At 38.4% G+C, this 27742-nt stretch overlaps 1 protein-coding gene across 1 annotated transcript in view; it reads right to left on the bottom strand.

Moving 5' to 3' along the window:
* Positions 1 to 845: 845 nt before the first annotated feature.
* Positions 846 to 27742, bottom strand: part of ZNF624 (zinc finger protein 624) — a 52509-nt gene continuing 25612 nt past the window's right edge. Inside the window, exons 4-7 of the mRNA XM_033181741.1 lie at positions 16180 to 16306; positions 15091 to 15186; positions 3631 to 5363; positions 846 to 2876 (exon numbers count right to left, since the gene is read on the bottom strand). Coding sequence (XP_033037632.1) covers positions 2388 to 2876; positions 3631 to 5363; positions 15091 to 15186; positions 16180 to 16306 — 2445 coding nt within the window. The 3' untranslated portion in view covers positions 846 to 2387. The remainder of the gene's footprint in view (positions 2877 to 3630; positions 5364 to 15090; positions 15187 to 16179; positions 16307 to 27742) is intronic.

The raw sequence follows: 27742 nt of genomic DNA, 5'->3' as shown, positions 1-27742 counted from the left end.
GAGCTTCTTAAAGGTCTGACTCTCAAACCTTTCACTCAGAAAGTGGCACATTAACTATCCTCAATGAGGACCGGTCTCTTAGTAATAGTCAATAGGTTTCACTATTAAACCTCAATCAAAAAAGGTCATTTTAACCAGAATGTCAAACTGTTCATTCATGATGGAAGATAATTCACATCATTCATCCTTTACCTCCTTCCCGATGTTAAATACATATTTACCCTGGCATCGTGAAATAGGTATTTGATTTTCTTAGCCTCCCTGAAGTGTAACTCATCATGCCTTGTTCTTTTTGGATGTCAGGTCTTTGGTCTGTCAGGGCTTTCTGGTATTAGGCACACAGCTTCTGCGTTCCCATTGTTACCCTAGGCCCCTCCTAGCAGAAGTATTTCATAGTGTTCCCAGAACTTCCAAGCCCTCATTTACAGACTTGGCAGTTATTGGCTATTTTCTCTCTCTACACTTCATCATGAAAAGTTCAAAGGCTTTACATAGCCTCTTCCATAAAGACACCTGCTGTTGCCATTATGACCTTTTCTTTGGTGGCATGTTGAAAGTGGAACTTCTTTCTGAGGCTTGTGGTCTTCTGGTCTACAGCCTGGACAGAAGTTCCAGATATTCTTGGACACATTTTTTATCTATCTGGAATTTCTATCACCTCCTACAAAGGAAACTCAGTGGGTGGTAGGAATAAGGTGCTAAGTAACTTGTTTTGGAATTTAAGTAACATCAGAACCAACTTCCATGCTCTCAGATGCATGAGCACCTCTCCCCTTCATTGTATATCCAGCACTGAGGGTAGGTCCTGGCACATTGAAGGTGTCCAATAAATAAAATGCACAACAAAAAGATTTTTCCTTTTTATGTAAATATTACAGATTCATTGCAAAGAAAAAAATTAACTTAAGAACACAGAAAAGAAAGTAAAAAACAAACAAAAAAATCTGATACTCCACTAAAACAGAAATAACCATCATAAATTTTTTGGAGACCATCCTTTCATTCATCTCTCTCATAAGTTCACATAAATACATAATATTACATATATAGTTTTATACCATAGCAGCATTTACATTTTTCTGTTTTTATAGTCTCCCCTCCCCTTATTGCTACTTCTCCTTTTCTCACTCCCCTCAAGGTAATCAATATTAACAGCCTGGTGTATATTCTTCCATACCTGTCTCCATGTGCATCTAACCACACACACATAAATACAAAATAAATGGGTGTGATTATTTTAACAAAAATGATATATTGTATATAGACATTTGTTATAAAGCAATTATTTATCAATACATTGTGGAAATACAGTGAAATCAGCTAGTATAGATATAGTTCATTTTTAAAATTACTCTCACACTGTTCCATAATGAGGATATGTCACAATTTATCTAACCATTTCCCTATTAATAGGCATTCATTTGTTTGCAGTTGGGGCTTTGCCCCCCTCTACAAACAATACTTCAACAAACATATTTATTTATATTCTTATGCATTGATGCTGCTTTTATTTCTATGAGACAGATCCCAAAAGTGAGACTGCTGGGTCTAAGAGTATGTATGTTTTAAACTCTTCAATATATATTGTTGGACTGCTGGTGGAAGTATGTTATATAACCTTTAGGTAATAGTACATGGTTTCCCAAACCCCAATAGCAAAAGATCTCTTAATTTCTGCCAAATCCATGAAGGGAAAGTTTCATCTCACTGAGTATTTCAATTTGTATTTCCCTGAGTGCTTTTGAGGTTCAAAATCTTTTCATAGGATAATGATCACCTACAGTTGCTCTCCTATGAAGAACCATCCAGTCCAGAGGAATTAAAGACTTAAGTGTAAAAAATAAAATCATAAAAATCTTAAAAACAAATTTAGGATACTATGTATAACCTGGGATTAAGGAGATCTCTTTTAAGTAAAATGAGTAAATAAAAAATCTAAAAAAGAAATGATATATTTTCCTATAAAAATGTTGTGCCATTACTATAAAGTGTAAAGACAAATGCTAGATTAAGAAAAACATCTGCTACATAATGACAAAGGATTAATATCTAAAATATAGAAAAAGCACCTCCAGGTTTATAAAACAGATAAATGAATAGAAAAATAGGCGAATACATATATAGGCAATTAACTAATGATAATTTGTTAAATGAGTAAAGTATGAAATCTGGATGAAGGCTTTCATTTGTTCATTATTTTCGTCTAGTGAGAGTTTCCTTATAACTTCTAGGATTTAATATTATTAAATGATTTCCCACATAATTGTTTATAGTTTCTCTATATACTTTCTGATGAATTCCTAATGAAGATTTTCCTATATTCATAAAATATAGTTTATAAGATTCATCTTGTGGAGTTGACATCTAGGTGAATGACTTATTGTTCTTTATATTAATTGACTTTCTCTCTGATGTATTCTTTGATGTACAGCAAGGCTTGAACTACTCCTGAAGGCTTTTCCACATTCATTACATTTATAGGGTTTTTCTCCAGTATGCATCCTCAAGTGTACAGTAAAGTCTGAGTTAGTTCTGAAGGCTTTTCCACATTCTTCACATTTATAGGGCCTCTCCCCAGTATGAATTCTCTGATGTAGGGTTAGCTGTGATAGAGTAATACAACCCTTTCCACATTCCTTACAGGTGTAGGGTTTTTCTCCAGTGTGTGTTCTCCAATGCACTGTAAGGTAAGAACCCCTCCTGAAGGCTTTTCCACAGACATCACACTTATAGGGCTTCTCTCCACTATGGATTTTCTGATGTTCTGTGACATGTACCATCTGGCTAAATGCTTTCCCACAGTCATTACATTTAAATGGTTTCTCTCCAGTATGTGTTCTTTGATGTGTATTAAAGCCTGAGTTACTTGTGAAAACCTTTCCACATTCATTACATTTATAGGGCTTCTCTCCAGTATGCCTTCGTTGGTGCACAGTAAGCTGTGATGTATTAGTGAAGGCTTTCTCACATTCATTACATTTATATGGTTTTTCCCCAGTATGGGTCCTCTGATGTACAATAAGGTATGATTTAGTCCTAAAGGACTTTCCACAGTCATAACATTTATAGGGTTTCACTCCAGTATGAATTTTCTGATGCTCCTTGAGATTTACCATTTTGGTGAAGGCCCTCTCGCAGTCAGTACATTTATATGGTTTCTCTCCAGTGTGAATTCTCTGATGTACAGTTAAGTGTGATTTTATTCTGAAAGACTCCCCACATTCATTGCACAGGTAAGGTTTCTCTTCAGTATGAATACGCTGATGTATAATTAGAGAAGAAGAACGCATGAAGGCCTTTCCACATTCATTACATTTATAAGGTTTCTCTCCTGTATGCATTCTGTGGTGTACAGTAAGGCATGAATAATTAATGAATGCTTTCCCACATTCATTACATTTATAGGGCTTTTCTCCTGTGTGAATTCGCTGATGTTCTGTGAAATTTGCAATGCGGTTGAATGCTTTCCCACATTCATTGCATTCATAGGTTTTTCCCCAGTGTGAGTTCTTATATGTACGACAAGGCTTGAATTACTTCTATAGGCTTTTCCACATTCATTACATCTAAAAGGTTCTCTCCAGTATGTGTTCTTTGATGTGTATTAAAGCCTGAGTTACTTGTGAAAACCTTTCCACATTCATTACATTTATAGGGCTTCTCTCCAGTATGCCTTCGTTGGTGCACAGTAAGCTGTGATGTATTAGTGAAGGCTTTCTCACATTCATTACATTTATATGGTTTTTCCCCAGTATGGGTCCTCTGATGTACAATAAGGTATGATTTAGTCCTAAAGGACTTTCCACAGTCATAACATTTATAGGGTTTCACTCCAGTATGAATTTTCTGATGCTCCTTGAGATTTACCATTTTGGTGAAGGCCCTCTCGCAGTCAGTACATTTATATGGTTTCTCTCCAGTGTGAATTCTCTGATGTACAGTTAAGTGTGATTTTATTCTGAAAGACTCCCCACATTCATTGCACAGGTAAGGTTTCTCTTCAGTATGAATACGCTGATGTATAATTAGAGAAGAAGAACGCATGAAGGCCTTTCCACATTCATTACATTTATAAGGTTTCTCTCCTGTATGCATTCTGTGGTGTACAGTAAGGCATGAATAATTAATGAATGCTTTCCCACATTCATTACATTTATAGGGCTTTTCTCCTGTGTGAATTCGCTGATGTTCTGTGAAATTTGCAATGCGGTTGAATGCTTTCCCACATTCATTGCATTCATAGGGTTTTTCCCCAGTGTGAGTTCTTATATGTACGACAAGGCTTGAATTACTTCTATAGGCTTTTCCACATTCATTACATCTAAAAGGTTTCTCTCCAGTATGAATCCTCTGATGCACATTAAAAATTGTGGTGTTCTTAAAAGACTTCCCACACTCATTGCACTGATACGGTTTCTCTTCAGTGTGGGTCTTCTGATGTACACTAAGATATGACTTGTTCCTAAAGGCTTTCCCACAATCATCACATTTGTAGGGTTTCTCACCATTGTGAGTTTCCTGATGTCTTGCAAGTTTTGATTTATCACTAAAAGCTTTCCCGCATTCATTACATTTATAGGGTTTCTCTCCAGTTTGAATTCTCTGGTGCTGATTAAGACGGGCACACTGACTAAAAGACTTCCCACACACATTACACTGATAAGGTTTCTCTTTAGTGTGAATTCTCTGATGTACCATAAGTGATGAGGAAGCAATGAAGGCCTTTCCACATTCATTACATTTATAGGGTTTTTCTCCAGTGTGGATTTTTTTGTGCTGACTGAGATATGAAGGCTGGCTGAATGTTTTCCCACATTCATTACATTCATAAGGTTTTTCTTTAGTATGAGTTCTTTGATGTTGAATGAGCAATGACCTATAACGAAAGGCCTTTTCGCATGTACCACATTTGTAGGGTTTTTCCTTATTATTGGATTTTTTCCCCAAAGTAAGTTCTGAAGTCTGCCTTATGGCTTTGCTGCCTTTCATCTCCTTGCAAATTATCTTCCCCAAACGGGAATCTGTAATCAAATTTAAATTCTCTGTGAAATTTTCCTCTTGTGTCTGGCATCTGCTGTGAAGCCCTTCAGTGGCAATGCCTGGTTCTGGAATAAGAATAGATTCAAATCTAAAGCCTCTTTGACTAGTGGGAGTCTTCTTGAGTGGAATTATTCTTTGACTCAAATGATTCTCCTGATTATTTTGTAATCTCAATATCCTATCATTCCATTTCCACAACCCTTCCACTCTGGAATCCCACAGACCATTCTCCATAAGTTTCTCTACTACGGCCTCCTGTGATAAATCTTCAGAAGTATCCTTTGTTCGTGTAGCATTCTTGGTTGCACGTTTGGGCTCCATGTCTGGGGTAAAAAAGAGAAAAATCAAGTAATTCCTTTTCTAAGCTGGAGCAATCTCACTAAACAGAACAATAAAAGTAATAAATAGATGGATAATGAATATATAGTTTTAATTGCTTTCACACTGACTTGTTTTCTAGTGAGAAGAAGGCAGGGTTAAGGGAGGCTGGTTTAGCAAAAACTAAAGTAGCAAATTCACTGAAACTTTCCTGTTAAAAAAGTCCATTCAGCTGGGCACAGTGGCTCATGCCTATAATCTCAGCACTTTGGGAGGCCAAGGTGAGAGAATTGCTTGAGCTCAGGAGTTCGAGACCAGTCTGGGCAATATAGCAAAACACTGTCTCTACCAAAAAAATACAAAAATTAGCCAGGCATGATGGTATGCACCTGTAGTCCCAGTCACTTGTGACGCTGAGGTGGGAGGATTGCTTGATTCCAGGAGGCAGAGGTTGCAGTGAGCCAAGATTGTGTCACTACACTCTACTCTAGGTGACAGAGCAAGACTGTCTCAAAAAAAAAAAAAAAAAAGTGTTGCAGGAAGTCAGGAAGTCAGGGACCTCTAACGGAGGGACTGACTGAAGCCCTGGCAGAAGAACATAAATTGTGAAGATTTCATGGACATTTATCACTTCCCCAACCAATACTTTTGTGATTTCCTATGCCTGTCTTTACTTTAATCTCTCAATCCCACCATCTTCATAAGCTGAGGATGAATGTTGCCTCAGGACCTTGTGATGATTGTGTTAACTGCACAAATTGTTTACAGAGCATGTGTGTTTGAACAATATCAAATCTAGGCACCTTAAAAACAGGATAACAGCAATTTTCAAGGAACAAGGGAGATAACCTTAAAGTCTGGCTGCCTGTAGGCTGGGCAGGACAGAGCCATATTTCTCTTATTACTGAAAACAGGTAAGAGCAGTATCGCTGAATTCTTTCCCCAGTAAGGAATATTAATAATTAACAGCCCTGGGAAAGGAATACACTCCCAGGGAAGGCCTCTGAAATGGCCTCTCTGGGAGTGTCTGCCTTTATGCAGATGTAGATAGGGATGAAACATGCCCTAGTCTCCTGCAGCACCCCTGGCTTGCTAGGATGAAGAAATTCCAGCCTGGCAAATTCTAGTCAGACCGGTTCTCTGCTCTTGAACCCTGTTAAAATGTTTATCAATGACAATGAGTACACAGTGGGACACAGAAGTTCATTAGTGATTCTAGTTTCGCCCTGACCTTGTGATCGCACCCTGACCTCCTGCCTTTGATCTTTTGTTGCTCTTAAAGCATGTGATCTCTGTGACCCACACCCTATTTGTACACTCCCTCCCCTTTTGAAAATCACTAATAAAAACTTGCTCGTTTTGCAGCTTAGGGGGCATCACGGAACCTGCTGACATGTGATGCCTCCCCCAGACACCCAGCTTTAAAATTTCTCTCTTTTGTACTCTTTCCCTTTATTTCTCAGACTGGCCGACACTTAAAGAAATAGAAAAGAATCCACGTCAAATTATCGGGGGCAGTTTCCCCCAATAAAAAAGTCCATTTGTGGTTTAGAGCCAACTATTTTAGGTGGTATTCTTCAACTTTTGACAACCTCAAACACTGTCATACTCTCCTGCTTTCTATTTACTCCACAAACCAGACATTAGTCCCCAACCATACTTTCTATTTGTTCTTTTTTTTTTTTTGAGACAGAGTCTTGCTGTGTCACCCAGGCTAGAGTGCAATGGTGCGATCTCAGCTCACTGCAACCTCCACCTCCTGGGTTCAAGCAATTCTCCTGTCTCAGCCTCCTGAGTAGGTGGGACAACAGGCATGCGCCACCACGCCCAGCTAATTTTTGTATTTTTAGTAAAGATGGGGTTTCGTCATGTTGGCCAGGCTGGTCTTGAACTGCTGACCTCAGGTGATCCACCCACCTCAGCCTCCCAAAGTGCTGGGATTACAGGCATGAGCCACCATGCTTGGCCTCTATTTGTTCTCATTCTTGATTGACTAGCTTTGTTGTGAGGGGTTTCTCAAATTTCACTGGCAGAATAGTTTATTCAAGTCTTTGTACATACCTTTTAATAAAATTTTTATGGAAAAAAACACTTTGATTTTCAAAAAGAGCTAAACAACAAACTAATCAAAAGTTAATATTTATACTTACTATTTCATATATGATAATTATTATTTAATTAAGGGTAGATTTAACAACTTTTTTATGGCCCTAAGAACTTTTCTGATAGTTTGTCAAAAATTCACTAAAAATTACACTGTGGGATACTGGTCTTACAACGTGTTTGTGTATGCAATTTAATATTTTATTTTTAAGACACTTTAATGCTTTTTAAAACTTCTAATTCATTTTCAGGTAATTATGCCTCAATGTTTAAATATAAGTTCAATAAAAACTCTTGCTGATGGCAGAATGGTTTTATGACCTTTTATTTATTTATTTTTTTTTTGAGGCAGTGTCTCACTCTGCTGCCCAGGCTGGAATACAGTGGCACGATCTTGGTTCACTGCAACCTCCACCTCCTGGGTTCAAGCGATTCCTGTGCTTCAGCTTCTGAAGTAGTTGGAATTACAGGCATGCACCATCACACCCAGCTAATTTTTCTTATTTTTAGTAGAGAAAGTATTTTGCTATGTTGGCTAGGATGGTCTCCAACTCCTGGCCTCAAGTGATCCACCCTCCTCAGCCTTCCAAAGTGCTGGGGTTACAGATGTGAGCCACTGTGCCCAGCCAATTTTATGATTTTAAAACTCATTTTTAAGCAGTATGATTTGTCTACATTATTTTACTTTTATAACATTTAAATTAATATTTTGTCATGCTGTTGCTATTTATCACTCTTACTTTTAAATAGTTTTAATTAGTTTGAGCATATTTTTTGCTGTCGTAGGATATTATATTGCCAATATCTGATAAAAGAGAACAAAACTTTTGCTGTCAGAAAAAAAGCTATAAGGCTGGGTGTGGTGGCTCATGCCTGTAATCCCAGCACTTTGGGAGGCTGAGGCAGGAAGACTGCTTGAGCCCAGGAGTTTAAGACCAGCTTGGGCAACACAGTGAGACCCCATCTCTACAAGAAATTAAAAATGAGCTGGGCATGGTGGCACACACTTGTAGTCCTAAATATTTGGAAGGCTAAAGCTGGAGGATCCCTGAAGCCCAGGAGGTTGAAGCTAAAGTGAGCTATGATCTACACTGCGCTACAGCCTGGGTGACAAAGTGAAACCCTGTCTCAAATAAATAAATAAAATAAATAAAAGAAGGCCGGGCATGGTGGCTCACTCCTGTAATCCCAGCACTTTGGGAGGCCGAGGAGGGCGGATCACCTGAGGTCAGGAGTTCGAGACCAGCCTGGCCAACATGGTGAAACCTCACCTCAACACAAAAATTAGCTGGGTGTGGTGGTGGCACATGCTTGTAATACCCGCTACTCGGGAGGCTGAGGAAGGAAAATTGCTTGAACCCAGGAGGCGGAGGTTGTAGTGAGCCGGGATTGCACCATTGCACTCCAGCCTGGGCGACAGACCGACACTCCATCTCAAATAAATAAATAAAATAAAAGAAGAAGAAAAGCTATAGAAAACATCTGTAGCATCAATTTGGAATTCAGAAACTAATAATAAATGTAAAAGGCCAAAAGAATATGAAGTTGGAAAGTAGAAAAATGATGAAAAACTTGCAAACATTAGAAAAGAAGAAGAGACATCCAGGATAGGGTGAAAAGGTCTATCACAGATGTAACCAGAGTCCTAGAAGGTTAAAAAGAGAAGTGAGAGAGAATGGACAGAAGCTAAGTCAAAGAAATAATGTATTAGAATTTTCCACAACAGATTAAAAAAAAATCAAGTCACAAATCATAGAAGCCAAATGAATCTTCAGCATGAGAAATATGAAGAAAACTATACTAAAGTACACAGTAGTAAAACCATTGAAAACTAAACTCTTAAAAGCAGCCAAAAAAAGAGAGATAGGGCCAGGAACGGTGGCTTATGCCTGTAATCCCAGCACTTTGGGAGGCCAAGGTGGGCGGATCACCTGAGGTCAGGAGTTCGAGACCAGCCTGGCCAATACAGTGAGACCCTGTCTCTATCAAAAATACAAAAATTAGCTGAGCGTGGTGGTGGGTGCCTGTAGTCCCAGCTACTCAGGAGGCTGAGGCAGGAGAATCACTTGAACCTGGGAGGCAGAGTTTATGTGAGCTGAGATCACGCCACTGCACTCCAGCCTGAGCGACAGAGCATGACTCCATCTCAAAAAAAAAAAAAAAAAAAAGAGACAGATATCCGTTTTTTTTTTTTTTTTTTAAAAAAAACAGAGTCTTGCTCTGTTGCCCAGGTTGGAGTGCAGTGGATAGGATTACAGGTGTGTGCTACAACGCCCGGCTAATTTTTGTATTTTTAGTAGAGATGAGATTTTGCCATGTTTCCCAGGCTCGTCTTGAACGCCTGACCCCAAGTGATCCACCCACCTCGGCCTCCCAACACCTGGTCAAAGACAGATGTCCTTTAACGAGCAACAATTAGATCAGAGGTTACAAATTATAACCAATTTGGCCCACCGTCTATTTCTGTATAGCCAGCAAGATAAGAATGATTTTTTATATTTTATTTATTTATTTATTTACTTACTTATTTTGAGACTGAGTCTTACTCTGTCACCCCGGCTGGAGTGCAGTGGGCAATCTCAGCTCACTGCAACCTCCACCTCCTGGGTTCAAGTGATTCTTGTGCCTCTGCCTTCTGAGTAGCTGGGATTACAGGGCAGTGCCACCATGCCTAGCTAAACTTTGTATTTTTAGTAGAGACGGGGTTTCACCAAGTTGCTCAGGCTGGTCTCAAACTCCTGGCCTCAAGTGATCTGCCTGCCTTGGCCTCCCAAAGTGCTGGGATTACAAGCATGAGCCATCACGCCTGGCTAAATTTTACATTTAAAGTGGTTGAAAAATATATGAAAAGAATGATATTGTGACACATTAAAAATGTATGAAATTCAAATTTCAGAGTCCATAAGTGAAGTTTTAGTGGAGCACAACCACACTACTTGGTTAATGTGTTGCCTATGGATTCCTTGGTGCTAAAATGGCAGAGTGGAGTAGTTGCAGCAGAGAGTCCTTATGATCCAGCAAAGCTGAAAATGTTGCTGCCTTGCCTTTTATATAAAAGTTTAGACAGATGGTTCACTTCTCAACAGGTTCTACATAAGACAGAAAACAATAAATGATACCTTTGAAATGCTGAAAGAATGTAACTGCCAATCTAAAATTCCAAGCTTACCAAAAGTATCTTCCCAAAATGAAGGTCAAATGAAAATATTTTTAGAAAAAAAAGAGAAGAGGCTAGGCATGGTGGCTAATGCCTGTAATCCCAGCACTTTGGGAGGCCGAAGCAGGCAGATCTCATGAGGCTAGGAGTTCGAGACTGGCCTGACCAACATGGAGAAACCCCGTCTCTACTAAAAATACAAAATTAGCCTGGCATGGTGGCATATGCTTGCAATCCCAGCTACTCGGGAAGCTGAGGATAGAGAATTGCTTCAACCTGGGAGATGGAGGTTGTAGTGAGCCAAGATCGTGCATTGTACTCCAGCCTGGGCAACAAAAGCAAAACTCCATCTCAAAGGAAAAAAAAAACAGAAAAACAAAAGAGAATATGGCACAAGTATATCTGAGTAAAAGGAAATATTAAAGAGTGTTTTTTAGGCAGAAGAAAAATAATCTCAGATACAAGCTCAGCATTGAAAAAAACAAAGAGAAAGGAAAGGCAAAAATGTGAGTAAGTTTAAATGAACATTGACTGCATAAAGCATAATAATATTTTACATGATTCAACATATATAGAATTAAAATATATAATTTCAATAATATATGTGAGGTTAAATGGAATAAGCTGTTCTAAGATCCTTTTATTGCTTGGGAAGAGGGAAAAACCTATATATAACTATTGAATCACGGATGTAGATTTTCATCTCAGGGTTAATCACTGAACAAATAATTTAAAATGTTATGATTACCAAGTGATCAGAGAGGGCAAACAGAACAACAAAAGGCGATAAATCTAAAGAAAGGCATGAATGGAAAGAAAAAGAATACAGAATGGGCAAAATGCTTTCACAGTAAATGTAAATGTACTATGTATAAATAGACTGAACACTCCAAAAGACAGGAACTGTCAGATTGGTTAAAATATTAACAATAGGCCAGGCGCAGTGGCTCACACCTGTAATCCCAGTACTTTGGGAGGCCAAGGCGGGTGGATCACTTGAGGTCAAGAGATCGAGACCAACCTGGCCAACATGGTAAAACCCCGTCTCTACCAAAAATACAAAAGTTAGCTGGACGTGGTGGCAGATGCCTGTAATCCCAGCTACTTGGGAGGCTGAGGCAGGAGAATCGCTTGAACCCAGGAGGCAGAGTTTGCGGTGAGCTGAGATTGCGCCATTGCACTCCAGCCTGGGCGACAAGAGCGAAACTGAGTCTCAAAAAAAAAAAATTAATAACATACTACTTATAAAATAAAGACAAACAGTACAAGAATGCACAGAAGGTGAAAGTGAGCAGATGAAAAAAGATATACCATACAAACAACAACCAAAAGAAAGATGCTGTAGTAATATTAACATCACACAAAACAGACTTTAAGACAAAAACCATTAAGAAATGAGATACTTCATAATGACAAAAGCCAATTTACCACAAAGATAACAATTATAACTTTGTATTTACATAATAACACAGCTTCAAATACAGAAAAAAAAATTAAATGAACGAAATTGGAAACAAATATATAGTCTCACTAGCAGACTTTAAAAAATCTTTCTCAACTGATAGAGTAAGCTATAAGTACAGATTTTAACAATGTAATTAACAAACTTAATCTCCTGACACATCTAGAAATTACACTTAATACGTATAGGCTATACATTTTTTTCAAGAGCACAAAATGCTTACAAAATTCTGCAAAGACTGACATAATTCAGAGCATCTTGTCTGACCATAATAGAATTAAAGTTAACAAGATTGCTAGAAAATTCCCAAATGGCATAAAATTAAGAAAAACATTTAAAAATAACTGAAGGATAAAAGATATCACAATAGAAATATAAAATATTTTCCACTAAAAAATTATGAAGATGCTACATAAAAAAGTGTGATATAGTTCTGATAGCCCTAAACAATTAGAAAAGAACAGCTGAAAATCAATGATACAAGTATCTAATTCAAGAGGTTAGAAAAGATCCACAAATTAAGCTCTAAGAATGTAATAAAATAATAAAGAACAGAAAGCAATAAAACTCAAACATACAAAAAAAGGACTAAAAACAGTACTGTTTTTAAAAGCCAAGTAATGTCATGCATGGTGGCTCACATCTGAAATCCCAGCAATTTGGGAGGCCGAGGTGGGAGGACAGCTTGAGCCCAGGAGTTCGAGAACATCTTGGTCAACATAGTGAGACCCCTCTATAAAACATAAAAATCTTAGGTGATGGTGTGTGCCTCTAATCCCAGCTATGTAGGAGGATGAGGCAGGAGGATCACTTGAGCCCAGGAGTTCGAGGCTGCAGTGAGCTATGATCATGCCACTGCATTCCAGCCTGGGTGACAGAATCAGACCTTGTCTCAAGGAAAAAAAAAGTCAAGTAAGATTGATAAACTCTAGCAAGACTGAGTAAGATAAAATAAAGAAAATACAAAAAACCAGTATCAGGAATAAGAAGTGGCACATCACTTCAGATCCGTATAAACATTTAAATGATAAGCAGAGGATAGTATGCCAATAAATTTAAAAATTAAACAGAACAATCCCTAAACATAATTTGCTAAACTAAAACAAAAAGAAATAGGAAATATGAACAGTCCTAAGTACTGAAAGTATACAAACTATAATTAAACACTTTTCCCAATAAAAGCTTCAGGCCAAGATGGCTTCCCTGGTGAATTCCACTACCATAAAAAATAACTTTCCCTCTCTCACAACTTTTTCTTCCCTCACCATAAGCTGATGATCTTGCCTCACATTTTAGAAAATATGGCAGCTATCATAATAGCGGCCTCAATCTTCCTGCCCTCAACTGACCTGCAGGTGCACCCATCTTCTCCACCTTTCTCAGTATTACAACACAGGAGGTGACCTCTCCACCTATTAAAGGTAAATCCCCCTTTCCATTCTAGATTTTATCTCCTTTAACCCTGTCAAACACTTTAGTCCTTCATCTTTGTCTTGCAACATCAATGTCGCTCTCTCCATTAAGGCGATCCTATCAGCACTCAAACATGTCATAGCAGCTCCCATCTCAAAAATAAAACAAGTGTTTTTTCTTAACTCCATTCTTTCCTTTAGCCACTGCTCCATTTCTCTTTCCCTCTTCACAGGGGAAAAAAAAGTCCCTTTCTAAAAAGTTATCTAAAACTATCTCTAATGTCTACTTTTCACTCAATCTTTTAAGCATAAATAATATCTGATATATAAAAATATGTAATGCATGTGTGGGTTGTTCATGGTATCATAATAAAATGAATCAGAATCTATTTATTTCTTTCCATCTCCACTACCATCACCCAAAGTTCCTCTCATCTCCTGGATAGACTATTGTAACAACCTTTTAACTTACTGCCTGTTTTATGCCTCAAGTTCAATCTCTATAAACAGGGTTATTTTCTAAAAACCCTGCAGTAAAATCTCTCCATGCTTTGGAACTCACTTAGATCATCTACAAAGCCCTGCACAGGCAGGCTCCTACATCTCTAATCTTATTCTGTACCAGTTTTCGCTCACTTTAGTCACAGCAGCTTCCTTTTGATTTCCAGAACACATGGCCTTCTTTGCTGTATCAGATCCTTTGCATTGTTGTTCCCTAGCCTGGAATACTTCCCTCTCTTCCCCTCCCTGGCTGCTTCTTCTGACCCTTCAGGTCTCAGCTCAAATGTCACCTCTTCAGAAGCTCCCCTGACTACCCTGTTTGAAGCAGGTGTCCTCATCCCACCCCAGTTACTCTTTCTTATCCTCCAATTTATCTCATAGCTGCGAGGTATGGCAACCACCATTTAGTTTGTTTTTATTTATTTGCCAAATTTCTGTTTCTCAAAATTTAATCTTCATGAAGGCGGGGACCTGGTCCATTTTATTAGGTTCTGTAGCCCTTGTACCTAAGCCAGTTCACAGCATATAGATGTATAATATTGATTAAAAACATCAATACCATATTTTGATTCTCAACTGATTTCTTGTTTGTATTCTCAATTAGTTAAGAACCTGGAGGACAGGTGGTGGGTTCCTCCAAAGTTTCTGCAGCCTTGCAGGTGAAGAAAACTAAATAATGAGTAAATAAGTTTGCCTTAAGAGAAATCAGTGGGGACCCTTATGAAAGCATTTTCAGGTAAATGAAGGAAGAAATGTCAGATAATGGTGAAACAAATGAGAAACATAAAGTTAACTGGAGAAGATAGACCTGAAAGGGATATTTTGTGTATGTCTGAATGAAGAATAAAATAATAATTATGAAAAGCATGTCCCTAGGAAAGCAGAATAGGATGAGATGGTTCCCCAAAGTGGAGGACAGAGAGAGAAGATAAGAGAAGATGGGGGTGAGAGAGACAGGCAGCGAGATAGGGGATCTCTTCCTCTGAGACAGCTTTGAACAAATATATCTCTAAAATTTTTTCAGATGTTGTGTTGAACATCCCCCTATAGTCTGTTACTTCAAATAAATCCCATCTTCTTGGTTCTGTTTAACTCACCAGGATAGGGAATTCTTGAAATTTCTCTCATTGTCACCCATGGTCCTTTCCCATTCTCCAAATGAGATATCATGTCTGGTTTGGAAACTGCAAGCCCTGTCCAGAGAAAAATAAATAGGATTTGATTGGAGCCATGAGCAAGAACTCCTGCCAAATTCAGTCTCAGTTCTTAATCTTCCGTGCAGAATGACCATTACAGGAAGTTCTAGAGCTGCACTGTCCAATACAGTTGCCAGTTGTCACATATGGCTATTTAAATTTGAATTTAAATTAAATAAAATTAAGTAAAATCTAAAATTCAGTTCTTCAGATGGACTAGTCAAATTTCAAGTGCTCAAAAGGCACAAGTGAGGCCGGGCGCGGTGGTTCATGCCTGTAATCCCAGCACTTTGGGAAGCCGAGGCGGGCGTATCACGAGGTCAGGAGATTGAGACCATCCTGTCTAACACGGTGAAATCTCATCTCTACTAAAAATGCAAAAAATTAGCCAGGCGTGGCGGCGGGCGCCTGTAGTCCCAGTTACTTGGGAGGCTGAGGCAGGAGAATGGCGTGAACCTGGGAGGCGGAGCTTGCAGTAAGCTGAGATCCCGCCACTGCACTCCAGCCTGGGCGACTGAGTGAGACTCCATCTCAAAAAAAAAAAAAAAAAAAAAAAAGGCACAAGTGACTAGTACCTGCCATATTGTACAGTGATGTTTTAGACAATTACAAAGACATCCCAAAGGAGCTCAACACTATAATTCTGGTTTGGTGGGATAACAGATTATGGGAATAATCTAGTGAGTTAGAAAGAAATTGAATACATTTGTTTCTTTCTTCTAGAGGTACTGATAACTTCCATTTAAGGAAGTGACTAGAAAATACTTCAGTCCAAAATCTGTGGGGTTGTCAACAATCTCCAAGATTCCAGAGAAGTATGTTTCTTACTCTACAATGGGCAGATCATGTAGTTAAGAGTGAGGAATAGCATAACCCAACAATGTGCCCCTAAGATCAAGTACTTCAGTTAAATACTTTAGAGGCCTTTTATCTTTGGCAAACCCGGTCAAATGGGCAGATCAATCAACACAGAAGAGAAGTTATCCTTACCCAGGGAGACCAGATTCCTGTAATTCTCTAGCATCACATCCTTGTGCAGGTTCCTCTGTGTAGGGTCCATCAATCTCCACTCCTCCAATGTGAAGTCTATAGCTACATCCTTAAATGTCACTGATTCCTAAAACAATTACACTGTGATCATTTAGAGACTATACAATTAGACTTGTTAGGCAGAATTATACATAAAAAACTGGGGAAGAGCCCCAGAAACCAGAATCACCAAATGATTATGTAGGTCAACCAGTTCATCCCTTAGAGGATGTATAAATCTCTCCAGTGACAAGAACTTGAAACCATAATATGCTGCCTATATAATCTTCAGAGTTTCATCTGATAGCAGAATTTCTTTTCAGACCAAGTCTGGCTTCCTATAAATTATAAATATTGGCTCCACTATATTATCTGGAGTCAAACAGCATGGTTTCCTCCTTCCCTAGAAAGTATTTAAAATATTTGATAACAGCGAGCAGTTTCTACCCAAATCATCTTTCTTCCTTAAAATCCTGGCTTATCTAAAATACCAATTTTCTTTCAGTTCTAATCTATAGACTATGACTTACTAAAAGATATATTTTATCATTTGCATTATGGATATAGATTACTATAAGCTTTCTCTTTGAAAAAGAAACATAAAAAATCAAGGAACTTTGGGGAAGTTCTTTGGTCAGGATATGTACACATATTAAAAAATGGAAGACTAGGCCATAAACACTTTTAATGGTTACCTATTGGAGAAAAGAGGGAGTAGAGAGGACTGGAATGAAGGCTAGACTCCTTTGGCTATTTGTTTTGTAGATTTGACTTTTGGACCATTTAAATACTTTATATTATAAATAAAATAAAAAAATTTTAAAAATCCCTAAAAATTAAGAGTAACATGAAACCAGGTGGTAGCTATTTATTAGAGAGGAACTATTTTGAGTGATTTTAATAGAGTAATTTTTCTGTATATACCTCACAAGATACACCCTGAGAAAAATAACTGCAAAATAAAAACAAAACCAAAATATTTTCAGTAAATAATCATATTAATTACAGTGACAGACATGCTATTATGTAACTGTTGTGTGTGTAGTGCTGGATAAAGCAAATCAGCCTACTGATGCCATTGAGAACTAATACATTTGGCATGGGAGAAAGAAGACAGTAATGTAATATTGATAAGATTAGGTTAAAAACTCCATAGTTATGAATCTGAATAGGAAGTATCACTAGAGATTCATGAAGCATTTTAAGGGGAAAAAAATATTTCCTAGCTTCAGCCATTGAAAAGGCCCAGAAACCATAACTAATAAGATGGCACTATGCAAACCAGACTGTAGGCTCTAAATATTACTTCCACCTAAAAGGAACCAGGGCCTAGAACACCCTGACACATCAAAAAGCAAGGAAGCTATCAAAGACTACTAGGGTCATATCTAAGACACAGGAAACAACTTGAAGAGGCTTCCACTGGCGACTGATGTGACAATTTGAGCATCAATAAGGATAATAATTGCAATGGATTTCAAAAATAGCTAATACAGTTATATTCATGACACATTATTTTAAAAATCTCATCTATCATTTTTGGAGAATACCTGGAGACCGGTAAGTAAAGAGAAAGAATCAAACTTTCATCCTTTCTTACCTATGCAAAGTATACATAGTTTGTATTATAATCAAACATAATTAAGTAGTTGATGAGGGAAGGTTTCTCTTTATGGAAGTACTCTAGCTAACAAATGAAGAAGGAACAAAAGAGTTAGAACATCACAATTTGCAACTTCTAATGAATTAAGGAATCATCAGCAGCTGCTAACATAAAAGAAAGGCCTCAGTTTGATAGTGTACATCTTCTGGTGGTATGTACCAGCAATATGAAATGACATTGCTGAAAATATTTTAAGAAATCAAAATCTCAGCTGGGTACAGTAACTCACATCTGTAATCCCAGCACTTTGTGAGGCCAAGACAGGAGGGTCATTTGAGCCCAGGAGTTCAAGACCAGTCTAGGCAACACAGGAAGATCCCATCTCCACAAAAAATAAAATAGAATAAATTAGCTGGATGTGGTGGTGCGTGCCTGTGGTCCCGACTACTTGGGAGGCTTATGTGGGAGGAGCCCTTGAGCCCAGGAGGTCAACAGAGACCCTGTTTAAAAAAAACAAACAAACAAAAAAACATCAAACTCTGAATCTGATCAAGGATCTAACTAACAATTTAAAGGCAATACAGATGGGGCAGAGGGGCATGTTAAATAATTCCATGGGGATGTAATCAGTAAAATCCATATCTTGTGAAATTCTAAATTAATGCTGTCCAATAAAAATATAAAGCAAGCCATATAGGTGATTTTATATTTTCTAGTAGCCACATTAAAAACAAAAAGAAACAAGTAAAATTAGTTTTAATAATGTTTTATTTAATCCAAATATATAAAATGTTATTTCAAAATGCATCCATATAAAAACTCTTAATGAGATAGTTTACGTTATCTTATCATACTGTCTTTGAAATCTGGTGTGTGTTTTAAATTGAGAGACCATCTCAATTCGGACTAGTCATGTTTCAGGTGGTCCACTGTCACATGTGGCTAGTGGCTTCTGTATTAGACAACATAGCTCTAAAGTACCAATAACCTGGTTTCTTTAATAAACAGTTACAAAGCAGTAAAAGAAAGAGGGGAAACTTCTACATTAAAAGTGACCTAAGAGGCATATTAACCTGTTGGGAGCAAGTCCCCCAAAATCTGGCCATAAACTGGCCCCAAAACTGGCCATAAACAAAATCTCTGCAGCACTGTAACATGTTCATAATGGCCCTAATGCCCACGCTGGAAGGTTGTGGGTTTACTGGAATGAGGGCAAGGAACACCTGGCCTGCCCAGGGTGGAAAACCGCTTAAAGGCAGTCGTAAGCCACAAACAACAGCATGAGCCGTCTGTGCCTTAATGATAAGCTCCTGCTGCAGTTAACTTGCCCAACCTATTCCTTTAATTCAGACCATCCCTTCGTTTCCCATAAGGGATACTTTTAGTTAATTTAATATCTATAGAAACAACACCAATGACTGGTTTGCTGTTAATAAATATGTGGGTAAATCTCTGTTCGGGGGTCTCAGCTCTGAAGGCTGTGAGACCCCTGATTTCCCACTTCACACCTCTATATTTCTGTGTGTGTGTCTTTAATTCCTCTAGCGCTGCTGAGTTAGGGTCTCTCTGACCGAACTGGTCTGGGCAAGTGGCGTCCACTCGTGGGGGCTTGAATCCAGGTCGAAGGGTTGCTGGAGCGATGGTTGGAATGGAAAAACTAAGTTGGAGGACACCCGAGTACTCTTAAAGCAATCCCCGTGGTGAGTAAGAAGGGGAGCTCAGAAGCGTCAGGGTAACAATGGGACAAGTGTGGGGTCTGGTTCGTTTCACGTTGGAACTTTTTCACACTGATGATGAGGAGGAAGGAGAGTATGGTGAAGTAACAGAAGAGGTTACAGAGCATGTTTATTTGCCAGTTAAAGCTAAAGCGGCAAAGGAGGGAGAGGTTCATCCCTACCCTTCTGCACCCCTTCAATATTATTTTGAAGAAAAAGACCCTCCAGATCTTTCTTTTCTGGAGGACACTGGGTGAAAAGTAGTTGCCCCAGTGACTGTTTGAGCAGCACCTCGAGCAACTGCTCTTAGTTCTATTCAAGCAGGAATTCAGCAAGCTAGACGAGAGGGTGATTTAGAGGCTTGGCAATTCCCTGTTAGAATACACCCCCCAGATCAACAGGGAAATATTACAGTTACATTTGAGCCTTTTCCTTTTAAATTACTCAAAGAATTTAAATAAGCTATAAATCATTATGGACCAGGTTCTCCTTTTGTATTGGGACTGTTAAAGAATGTTGCTGTTTCCAGTCAGATGATACCTACTGACTGGGACGCTCTTACTTGAGCTTGTCTAACTCCTGCTCAGTTCTTACAATGTAAAACTTGGTACACAAATGAAGCTTACATTCAGGCTGCTCACAATGCCCAGGCCCAACCTCAAATTAATATAACTGCAGACCAACTTTTGGGGGTTGGCGGCTGGGCTGGTTTAGATGCACAACTGGTCATGCAGGATGATGCCACAGAACAGCTTAGCAGAGTGTGCGCATTAGAGCTTGGGAAAAAATCACTTCAGGTGGAGAACAATACCACTTCCTTTAGTGCTATAAAACAGGGAACAGGGACCAAGAGAACTATACGTTGATTTCACAGCTCAGTTACAGGAGTCTCTTAAAAAGATGATTGCAGATTTGGCTGCTCAGGATATAGTGTTGCAGTTACTAGCTTTCGACAATGCTAATCCCAATTGCCAGGCTGCTCTGTGACCTATCAGAGGGAAAGCACATGTAGTTGATTATATCAAGGACTGTGATGGTATTGGAGGTAATCTGCATAAAGCTACTTTGTTGGCACAGGCAATGGCAGGACCGAGAGTGGATAAAGGAAATACTCCATTTCCTGGAGCTTGTTTTAACTGTGGGAAGCATGGTCATACTAAAAAAGAATGTAGAAAAAATCAGCAAGTCAGGCTGCCAGATAGGGGAAAAAAGAAAACTGCTGATCCTGAAATATGTCCAAAATGTGAAAAAGGAAAACATTGGGCTAATCAATGTTACTCTAAGTCTTGTCTGTCCTCCGCCACAAGGCAAAGCAGCTTATTGGGTAAATCAAATTACTGATAAACGCCCTACCTGTGAAATAACTATTCAGGGAAAGAAATTTAAAGGTTTGGTAGATACAGGAGTGGACATTTCAATCATTTCTCTACAGCACTGGCCATCCACGTGGCCAATTCAACCTGCTCAATTTAACATAGTTGGAGTTGGTGAAGCCGCCGAAGTATATCAAAGTAATTATATTTTGCATTGTGAAGGGACTGATGGCCAACCTGGGACTATTCAACCAATTATAACTTCTGTACCTATAAATTTATGGGGAAGAGATTTCTTACACCAATGGGGAGCACAAATTCTATTTCCAGAACAATTATATAGCCCTCAAAATCAACATATGATGCATGAAATGGGGTATGTCCCTGGTATGGGACTAGAAAAAAAATTTGCAAGGTTTAAAAAGTTCCTGCCAAAGATTAGGATATCATTTTTGATGGCAGCCATTGTTAAGCCTCCAGAACCTATACCTTTAAAATGGTTAACAGATAAGCCAATTTGGATAGAACAATGGCCACTAAGTAAAGAGAAACTGGAGGCTTTAGAGAAATTAGTTACTGAACAATTAGAAAATGGGCACATAGCTCCAACATTTTCCCTTTGGAATTCTCCAGTTTTCGTAATTAAGAAAAAAATCAGGTAAATGGAGAATGTTAACTGATTTAAGAGCCATCAATTCAGTTATACAACCTATGGGAGCATTACAGCCAGGACTGCCTTCTCCTGCTATAATTCCAAAAAGTTGGCCTTTAATAGTCACAGATTTAAAAGACTGTTTCTTTACTATCCCTTTAGTTGAGCAAGACTGTAAATGGTTTGCATTTACAATTCCTGAAGTAAACAACCTGCAGCCTGCTAAGTGTTTTCATTGTTTTACAGATGGGTCTAGTAATGAGAAAGCTTCTTATTTTGGTTCAAAAAGTAGTTTTCCAGATGCCCTATACTTCAGGTCAAAAAGCGGAGCTTGTAGCTGTAATTGAGGTATTGACTGCTTTTGATATGCCTATTAATGTGATTTCTGATTCTTCATACGTGGTTCATTCCCCACAGTTAACTGAAAATGCTCAGTTACGATTTCATACAGATGAACAACTGATGACTTTATTTACCCAATTACAAACAGCAGTTAGGAGTAGAATGCACCCTTGTTACATTGCTCACATCAGGGCTCATACACCTCTTCCAGGACCTTTGACTGAAGGGAATCAAATGGCTGACCGCCTAGTTGCTAATGCAATATCTAATTCTAGACTTTCACAGTTTAACCCGTGTTAATGCCTCTAGTCTCAAATGCAGATACAGCATTACCTGGAAGGAAACTAAAGTAAAGCTATTATCCAGCGATGCCCAACTTGCCTAATGGTACATTCCTCATCTTTTACAGGAGGAGTTAATTCTCAAGGATTGGAATCTAACTCTCTTTGGCAAATGGATGTCACACATGTTCCCTCGTTTGGGAGACTAGCTTATGTACATGTATGTGTGGACAATTTTTCTTACTTTGTCTGGGATACATGCCAATCAGGAGAGTCTTCTGCCTGTGTTAAACTTCACCTTTTGCAGTGTTTTGAGGTGATGGGCATTCCAGCTTCTATTAAAACAGATAATGCCCCAGGCTATACTAGCCAAGCTCTAGCTACATTTTTCTTTATGTGGAATATTAAACACATTACTGGTATCCCATACAATTCTCAAGGACAAGCCATAGTGGAAAGAAAGAATCTGTCCCTTAAATAGCAGTTGCAAAGCAGAAAGGGGGAGACAGAGAATACAGAACCCCACAAATGCAACTGAATCTAGCATTACTAACTTTAAATTTCTTGAGCCTGCCCAAAGGCCAGATGTTATCAGCAGCTGAACAGCATCTACAGAAACCAGCTGCAAAGACAGAAGCAAAACTATTGGTTTGATAGAGAATCCAATAACAAAAAGTTGGGAAATAGGTAAAATAACTTGGGGTAGAGGTTATGCTTGTGTTTCTCCAGGCCAAAATCAACAGCTGATTTGGATACCATCAAGACACCTGATACCTTATTATGAGCCAGATGCCGAGGAAGAGACTCTGGGAGGATGCTGAGGACCCCCCGGTTGTAGCCATGTCGAGGCTGATGCTGAAGAGGACCCCAACTGTCATGTCACCTGTCAAACACAGCCACCCACCTGGGGACATATGAAGAAGCTGTCACAGATGGTGGAAGAAAACCTGAGGAAAGCGGGACAACCAGTCACAATGAATAATTTAATGGTAGCTATGATAGTAATTATCACCACTGCCGTGAGTATTCCTTCAATAAGGGCTGACACAGAGAACAATTACACTTATTGGGCGTATTTATCAATCTTGGCTGGCAATAATGCCTGGATGCAATCACTCTATGACACAGTTACACATGCTTTCTGATCTCAGTATTCACCATAACACATCTGCTCCTATAATTGAGGCATACCACCCTCAAAAACCTATTTGTAAACAGGATTGGACCCAGTTAGAAAAAATGAACGTACTTGTTTAGGAAGACTGCATTGCAGAACAGGCAGAGGTGCTGCACGACGATTCCTATGGACTCATTATTAATTGGTCCCCTAAGGGGATGTTTAGCCTGAATTGCACGTCCCAGTCTGCGTGCCACGGCCACACTATGTTCAGACGATCTGAACAAAATGGTCAGACGGTAGAAATGATAAGAAGTATGGCAAGAGTTCCTATGATCTGGAATCATGGTGGTATAGTGGCACCTCAACCTCAAATGATATGGCCCATTATAGGAGCTAAACATAAGAATTTGTGGAAACTATTAAATGCTCTTAATAAGATCAAAATTTGGGAAAGAATAAAAAAGCATCTAGAAGGACACTCTACAAACTTGTTTTTGGATATAGCAAAATTAAAAGAACAAATATTTAAAGCATTCCAGGCACACCTGACCTTAATGCCAGGAACTGGAGTGCTTAAAGGAGCTGCAGACAAATTAGCAGCTAGTAACCCATTAAAATGGATAAAACACTCGAAAGCTCTGTAATTTCAATGATGATTGTGCTTTTAATCTGTGTCGTTTGTATAGTCGGCAGATGTGGATCCCGACTCCTCCAAGAAGTAGCTCACCGTGACAAAGCTGCCCTTGCTTGTATATCTTTGCAAATCAAAGAAGGGGGACATGTTGGGAGCAAGCACCCCCCCCCCAAATTCTGGCCACAAACTGGCCCCAAAACTGGCCATAAACAAAATCTCTGCAGCACTGTAACATGTTCATAATGGCCCTAACGCCCACACTGGAGGTTGTGGGTTTACTGGAATGAGGGCAGGGAACACCTGGCCCACCCAGGGTGGAAAACCACTTAAAGGCATTCTTAAGCCACAAACAACAGCATGAGTAATCTGTGCCTTAAGGACATGCTCCTGCTGCAGTTAACTAGCCCAACCTATTCCTTTAATTGGGTCCATCCCTTCGTTTCCCATAAGGGATACTTTTAGTTAATTTAATATCTATAGAAACAATGCTAATGACTGGTTTGCTGTTAATAAATATGTGGGTAAATCTCTCTTTGGGGCTCTCAGCTCTGAAGGCCATGAGACCCTTGGTTTCCCACTTCACACCTCTATATTTCTGTGTGTGTGTCTCTAATTCCTCTAGTGCCGCTGGGTTAGGGTCTCCCCAACTGAACGGGTCTCGGCATTAATCAATTACACCATATGAATCAACTGGGGAGACAAATACCAAATGAGTATTTTGGTGAAACAAAGGCTCAATGTTCATTTTTTAGCTGTAATAATAGTAGTATTATATAACACTAAGAATTTTAAAAATTGTCATAGATATATAATAAAATAGATTAAATAATATAATGTTTTGTATTTGTATCAAAATAATTAGTGAGAGAAGGGTTACAAATGAAATGTGATTGTTCATGGGTTAACTAGTTAAGAGGGCAATAGGTTTAAGGGATTCAAACTACTCTTCCCAATTCTGTGAGTATAATGCTTATCAAGTATCAGAGACTACTCTAGGGGCTTATAATGTATTGAATGAATCATCACAATAAGGAAGGTGCTATTTACAAATAAGGAAAGTGAGGCACAGAGATGTTAGGTGTCTTGCCCAAGGTCAAAGAAGCAGAAGAATCTAGATTCAAATCCAAGCAGTCTGTATTGAGAATTCCAGCTTGTAACCTTGTAATCAATCTGATCCATGGTCTAGTAAACTAAGAACCCTGAGTAGCTGACTACTCAGGCAAAGAAGTCAACTTAGATCATATCTGGCTAAGGTCTGTTTTAGATCAGAAGAAAGATTTCCTCTGGGGTGTTTTTCTACCACTTAGATATGTATGCTTGTCATACATGTCTTATGTATACATATCCCTTTGGCGTTTTCAACCTTTTAGGTTTTTGAAGCATGTTTTAGATAACACTGCTAATAATAAAACATGGCAAATGTAGGAGATGATGAGTTCATAAACTTTATTGTTAATCACTTGACACGTGTGTAATTCAAACTGTAACCAATGTACTGGGTTTTGTCTTCTTTTTCCACCAAGAACTCATCCCCAGGAAAAACCTGAAAAGGCCCTCATCTCTCATCTATGGTTTACCTTGAGGCTCTGTACAAGCAAGAAGTGACTAAGGCAGAGTTGTAACCTGTCTGCCTAAGAGGAAAATGTATGCCCAACACATACAAAGATCCCTCTGGCAGTTGCTGAAGACTTACTGGTTTAAGGCATAAAGAAATCTGTCTAATCATTAACTAATCACCATGTTAACCAAGCAGATATTTTAGTGGCTATACATGATAAAGAATACAGACTTTACAGATTGGTCCAGGAAAGTTTCTAAACAAAAATAGCAGCAGTGCCACCAACAACTGCAATAACAAACCCTAGAGAGGGGAGAATCTGATTTCCAGAGTTGCCACATTATATTATTTAAAATAACTAACTGGTTTTCAAACAAAAATTATTAAAACACACAAAGAAACATGAAAGCATGGACCCACACACAGTAAAAAATAAAACATCAATGGAAACTACCTCCAAAGAAGTCAAGATGTTGTACTTATTAAACAAAGACATTAAGGCTGCTATTATAAGTATGTAGGCCTAAATAAAACCATGTATAAAGATTTAAAAGAAATTGTGAGAATGATATTTCACTAAATGGAAATTTTGGAGTTGAAAAGTATAATAATTGAAATAAGTGTATCAGTAAAACATAACAAATTTAAACATATATTCACCTAGCAAAACAGTCCCACAATATAGGAAGCAAAAATGTATAAAATTGAAGGGGCAAAGAGATAATTCAACAGTAGTAGCCGGACAAACTGAAAGCAGTGCTCAGAGGGAAATTTATAGCTATAAAATGTCTACAATTTAAAAAGAAGAAATCAATAACCTAAAGTTATACCTTAAGGCGCTAGAGAAGGAAGAGTGAATTAAATTTTTTAGAAAGCAGAAGGAAGGAAATAATAAATATTAGAATGGAAATAAAATAGAGAACAGAAAAACAGCAGAGGAAATAAAAAAGGCAAAAGTTGGTTATTTGGAAAGATTAAAAAATGGCAAACCATTAGCTAGAGGGACTAAGAAAAAAAGAGAGAAGACAAAGATTACTAAAATCAGAATGAAAAAGAAGACATTCCTACTGACCTTAAAGAAATAAGAGGATTATAAAGGAACACTATGAACAATGGTATGCGAACTTAGATGAACTGGACAAATTCTTAGAAAGGCATTAACTACCAAAACTGACTCAGTGTAACAGGAAATCTGGATAGATCCATAACAAGTAAACTTCCCACAAAGAAAAGCTTAGGTTCAAATGGCTTCATGTGAATTATACCAAACATTTCAAGAAGAATTAATACCAATCCTTCACTAACTCTTCCAAAAAATGGAAGGGAACAATTCCAAACCCACTTTATGAGACCAATATTACCTAAACTAGACAAAGACATCAGAAGAACACTACAGACCAGTATCCTTATGAATATAGACACAAATTTCTCAACAAAAGACTAACAAAGTGGGTTCAGCAACAAATAAAATGCAGCATATACTACAGCCAAATGGAAATGATCTTAGGAATACAAGGTTTTGTATTTTATGTAATACAAAAAATCAATCAATAGAATAAAGAACAACTGCACAATCATCTTAATAGATTCAAAAATGCATTTGACATAATTCAACAAACTAAAAATAGAAGCAAACATCATCAACCCGATAAAGACTCTCTGTGAAAAACTACATCTAACATCATACTTAATGGTAAACAGCTGAATGTGATCATAAACAGGACAACAATGTCCCTTCTCACTTTTCTTTTTCTCTCTCTCTCTTTTTTTTTTTTTGGATACAGGATCTTGCTTATCACCCAGGCTGGAGTACAGTGGTGCAATTTCGGTTCACTGCAATCTCCACCCCGCCAGTTCAAGAGATCCTCCCGTCTCAGCCTCCCAAGCAGCTGGGATTACAGGTGTGCACCACCATGCCTGGCTAATTTTTGTATTTTTTAGTAGAGTCGAGGTTTCACAATGTTGGCCAGGCTGGTCTCAAACTCCTGTCCTCAAGTGAGCCACCCACCTCAGGCTCCCAAAGTGCTGGGATTACAGGCATGGGCCACCATGTCCAGCCATTCCTTCTCACTTCTATTCAACGTTATATTCTACATTTTTGCAAGGGAAATTAGAAAAGGAAAAGAAATACAAAGTATCCAGATAGGAAAGGACAAAGCAAATTTCTATTTGCAAATGATATAATCTCTCTATATAGTTAATGTTATCTTGCATATAAAAAACCCTAAGAAATCCAGGCGCACACACACACAATTTAGTTCTATTAGAACTAATAAGCTCGTTCAGCAAGGTTCAGGATACAAGAT

This window comes from Trachypithecus francoisi, unplaced genomic scaffold, assembly GCF_009764315.1.
Source record: "Trachypithecus francoisi isolate TF-2019V2 unplaced genomic scaffold, Tfra_2.0 Lachesis_group20, whole genome shotgun sequence".
NCBI classification, from domain to species: Eukaryota; Metazoa; Chordata; class Mammalia; order Primates; family Cercopithecidae; genus Trachypithecus; species Trachypithecus francoisi.
This window is presented reverse-complemented; position numbering and strand designations above follow the sequence as displayed.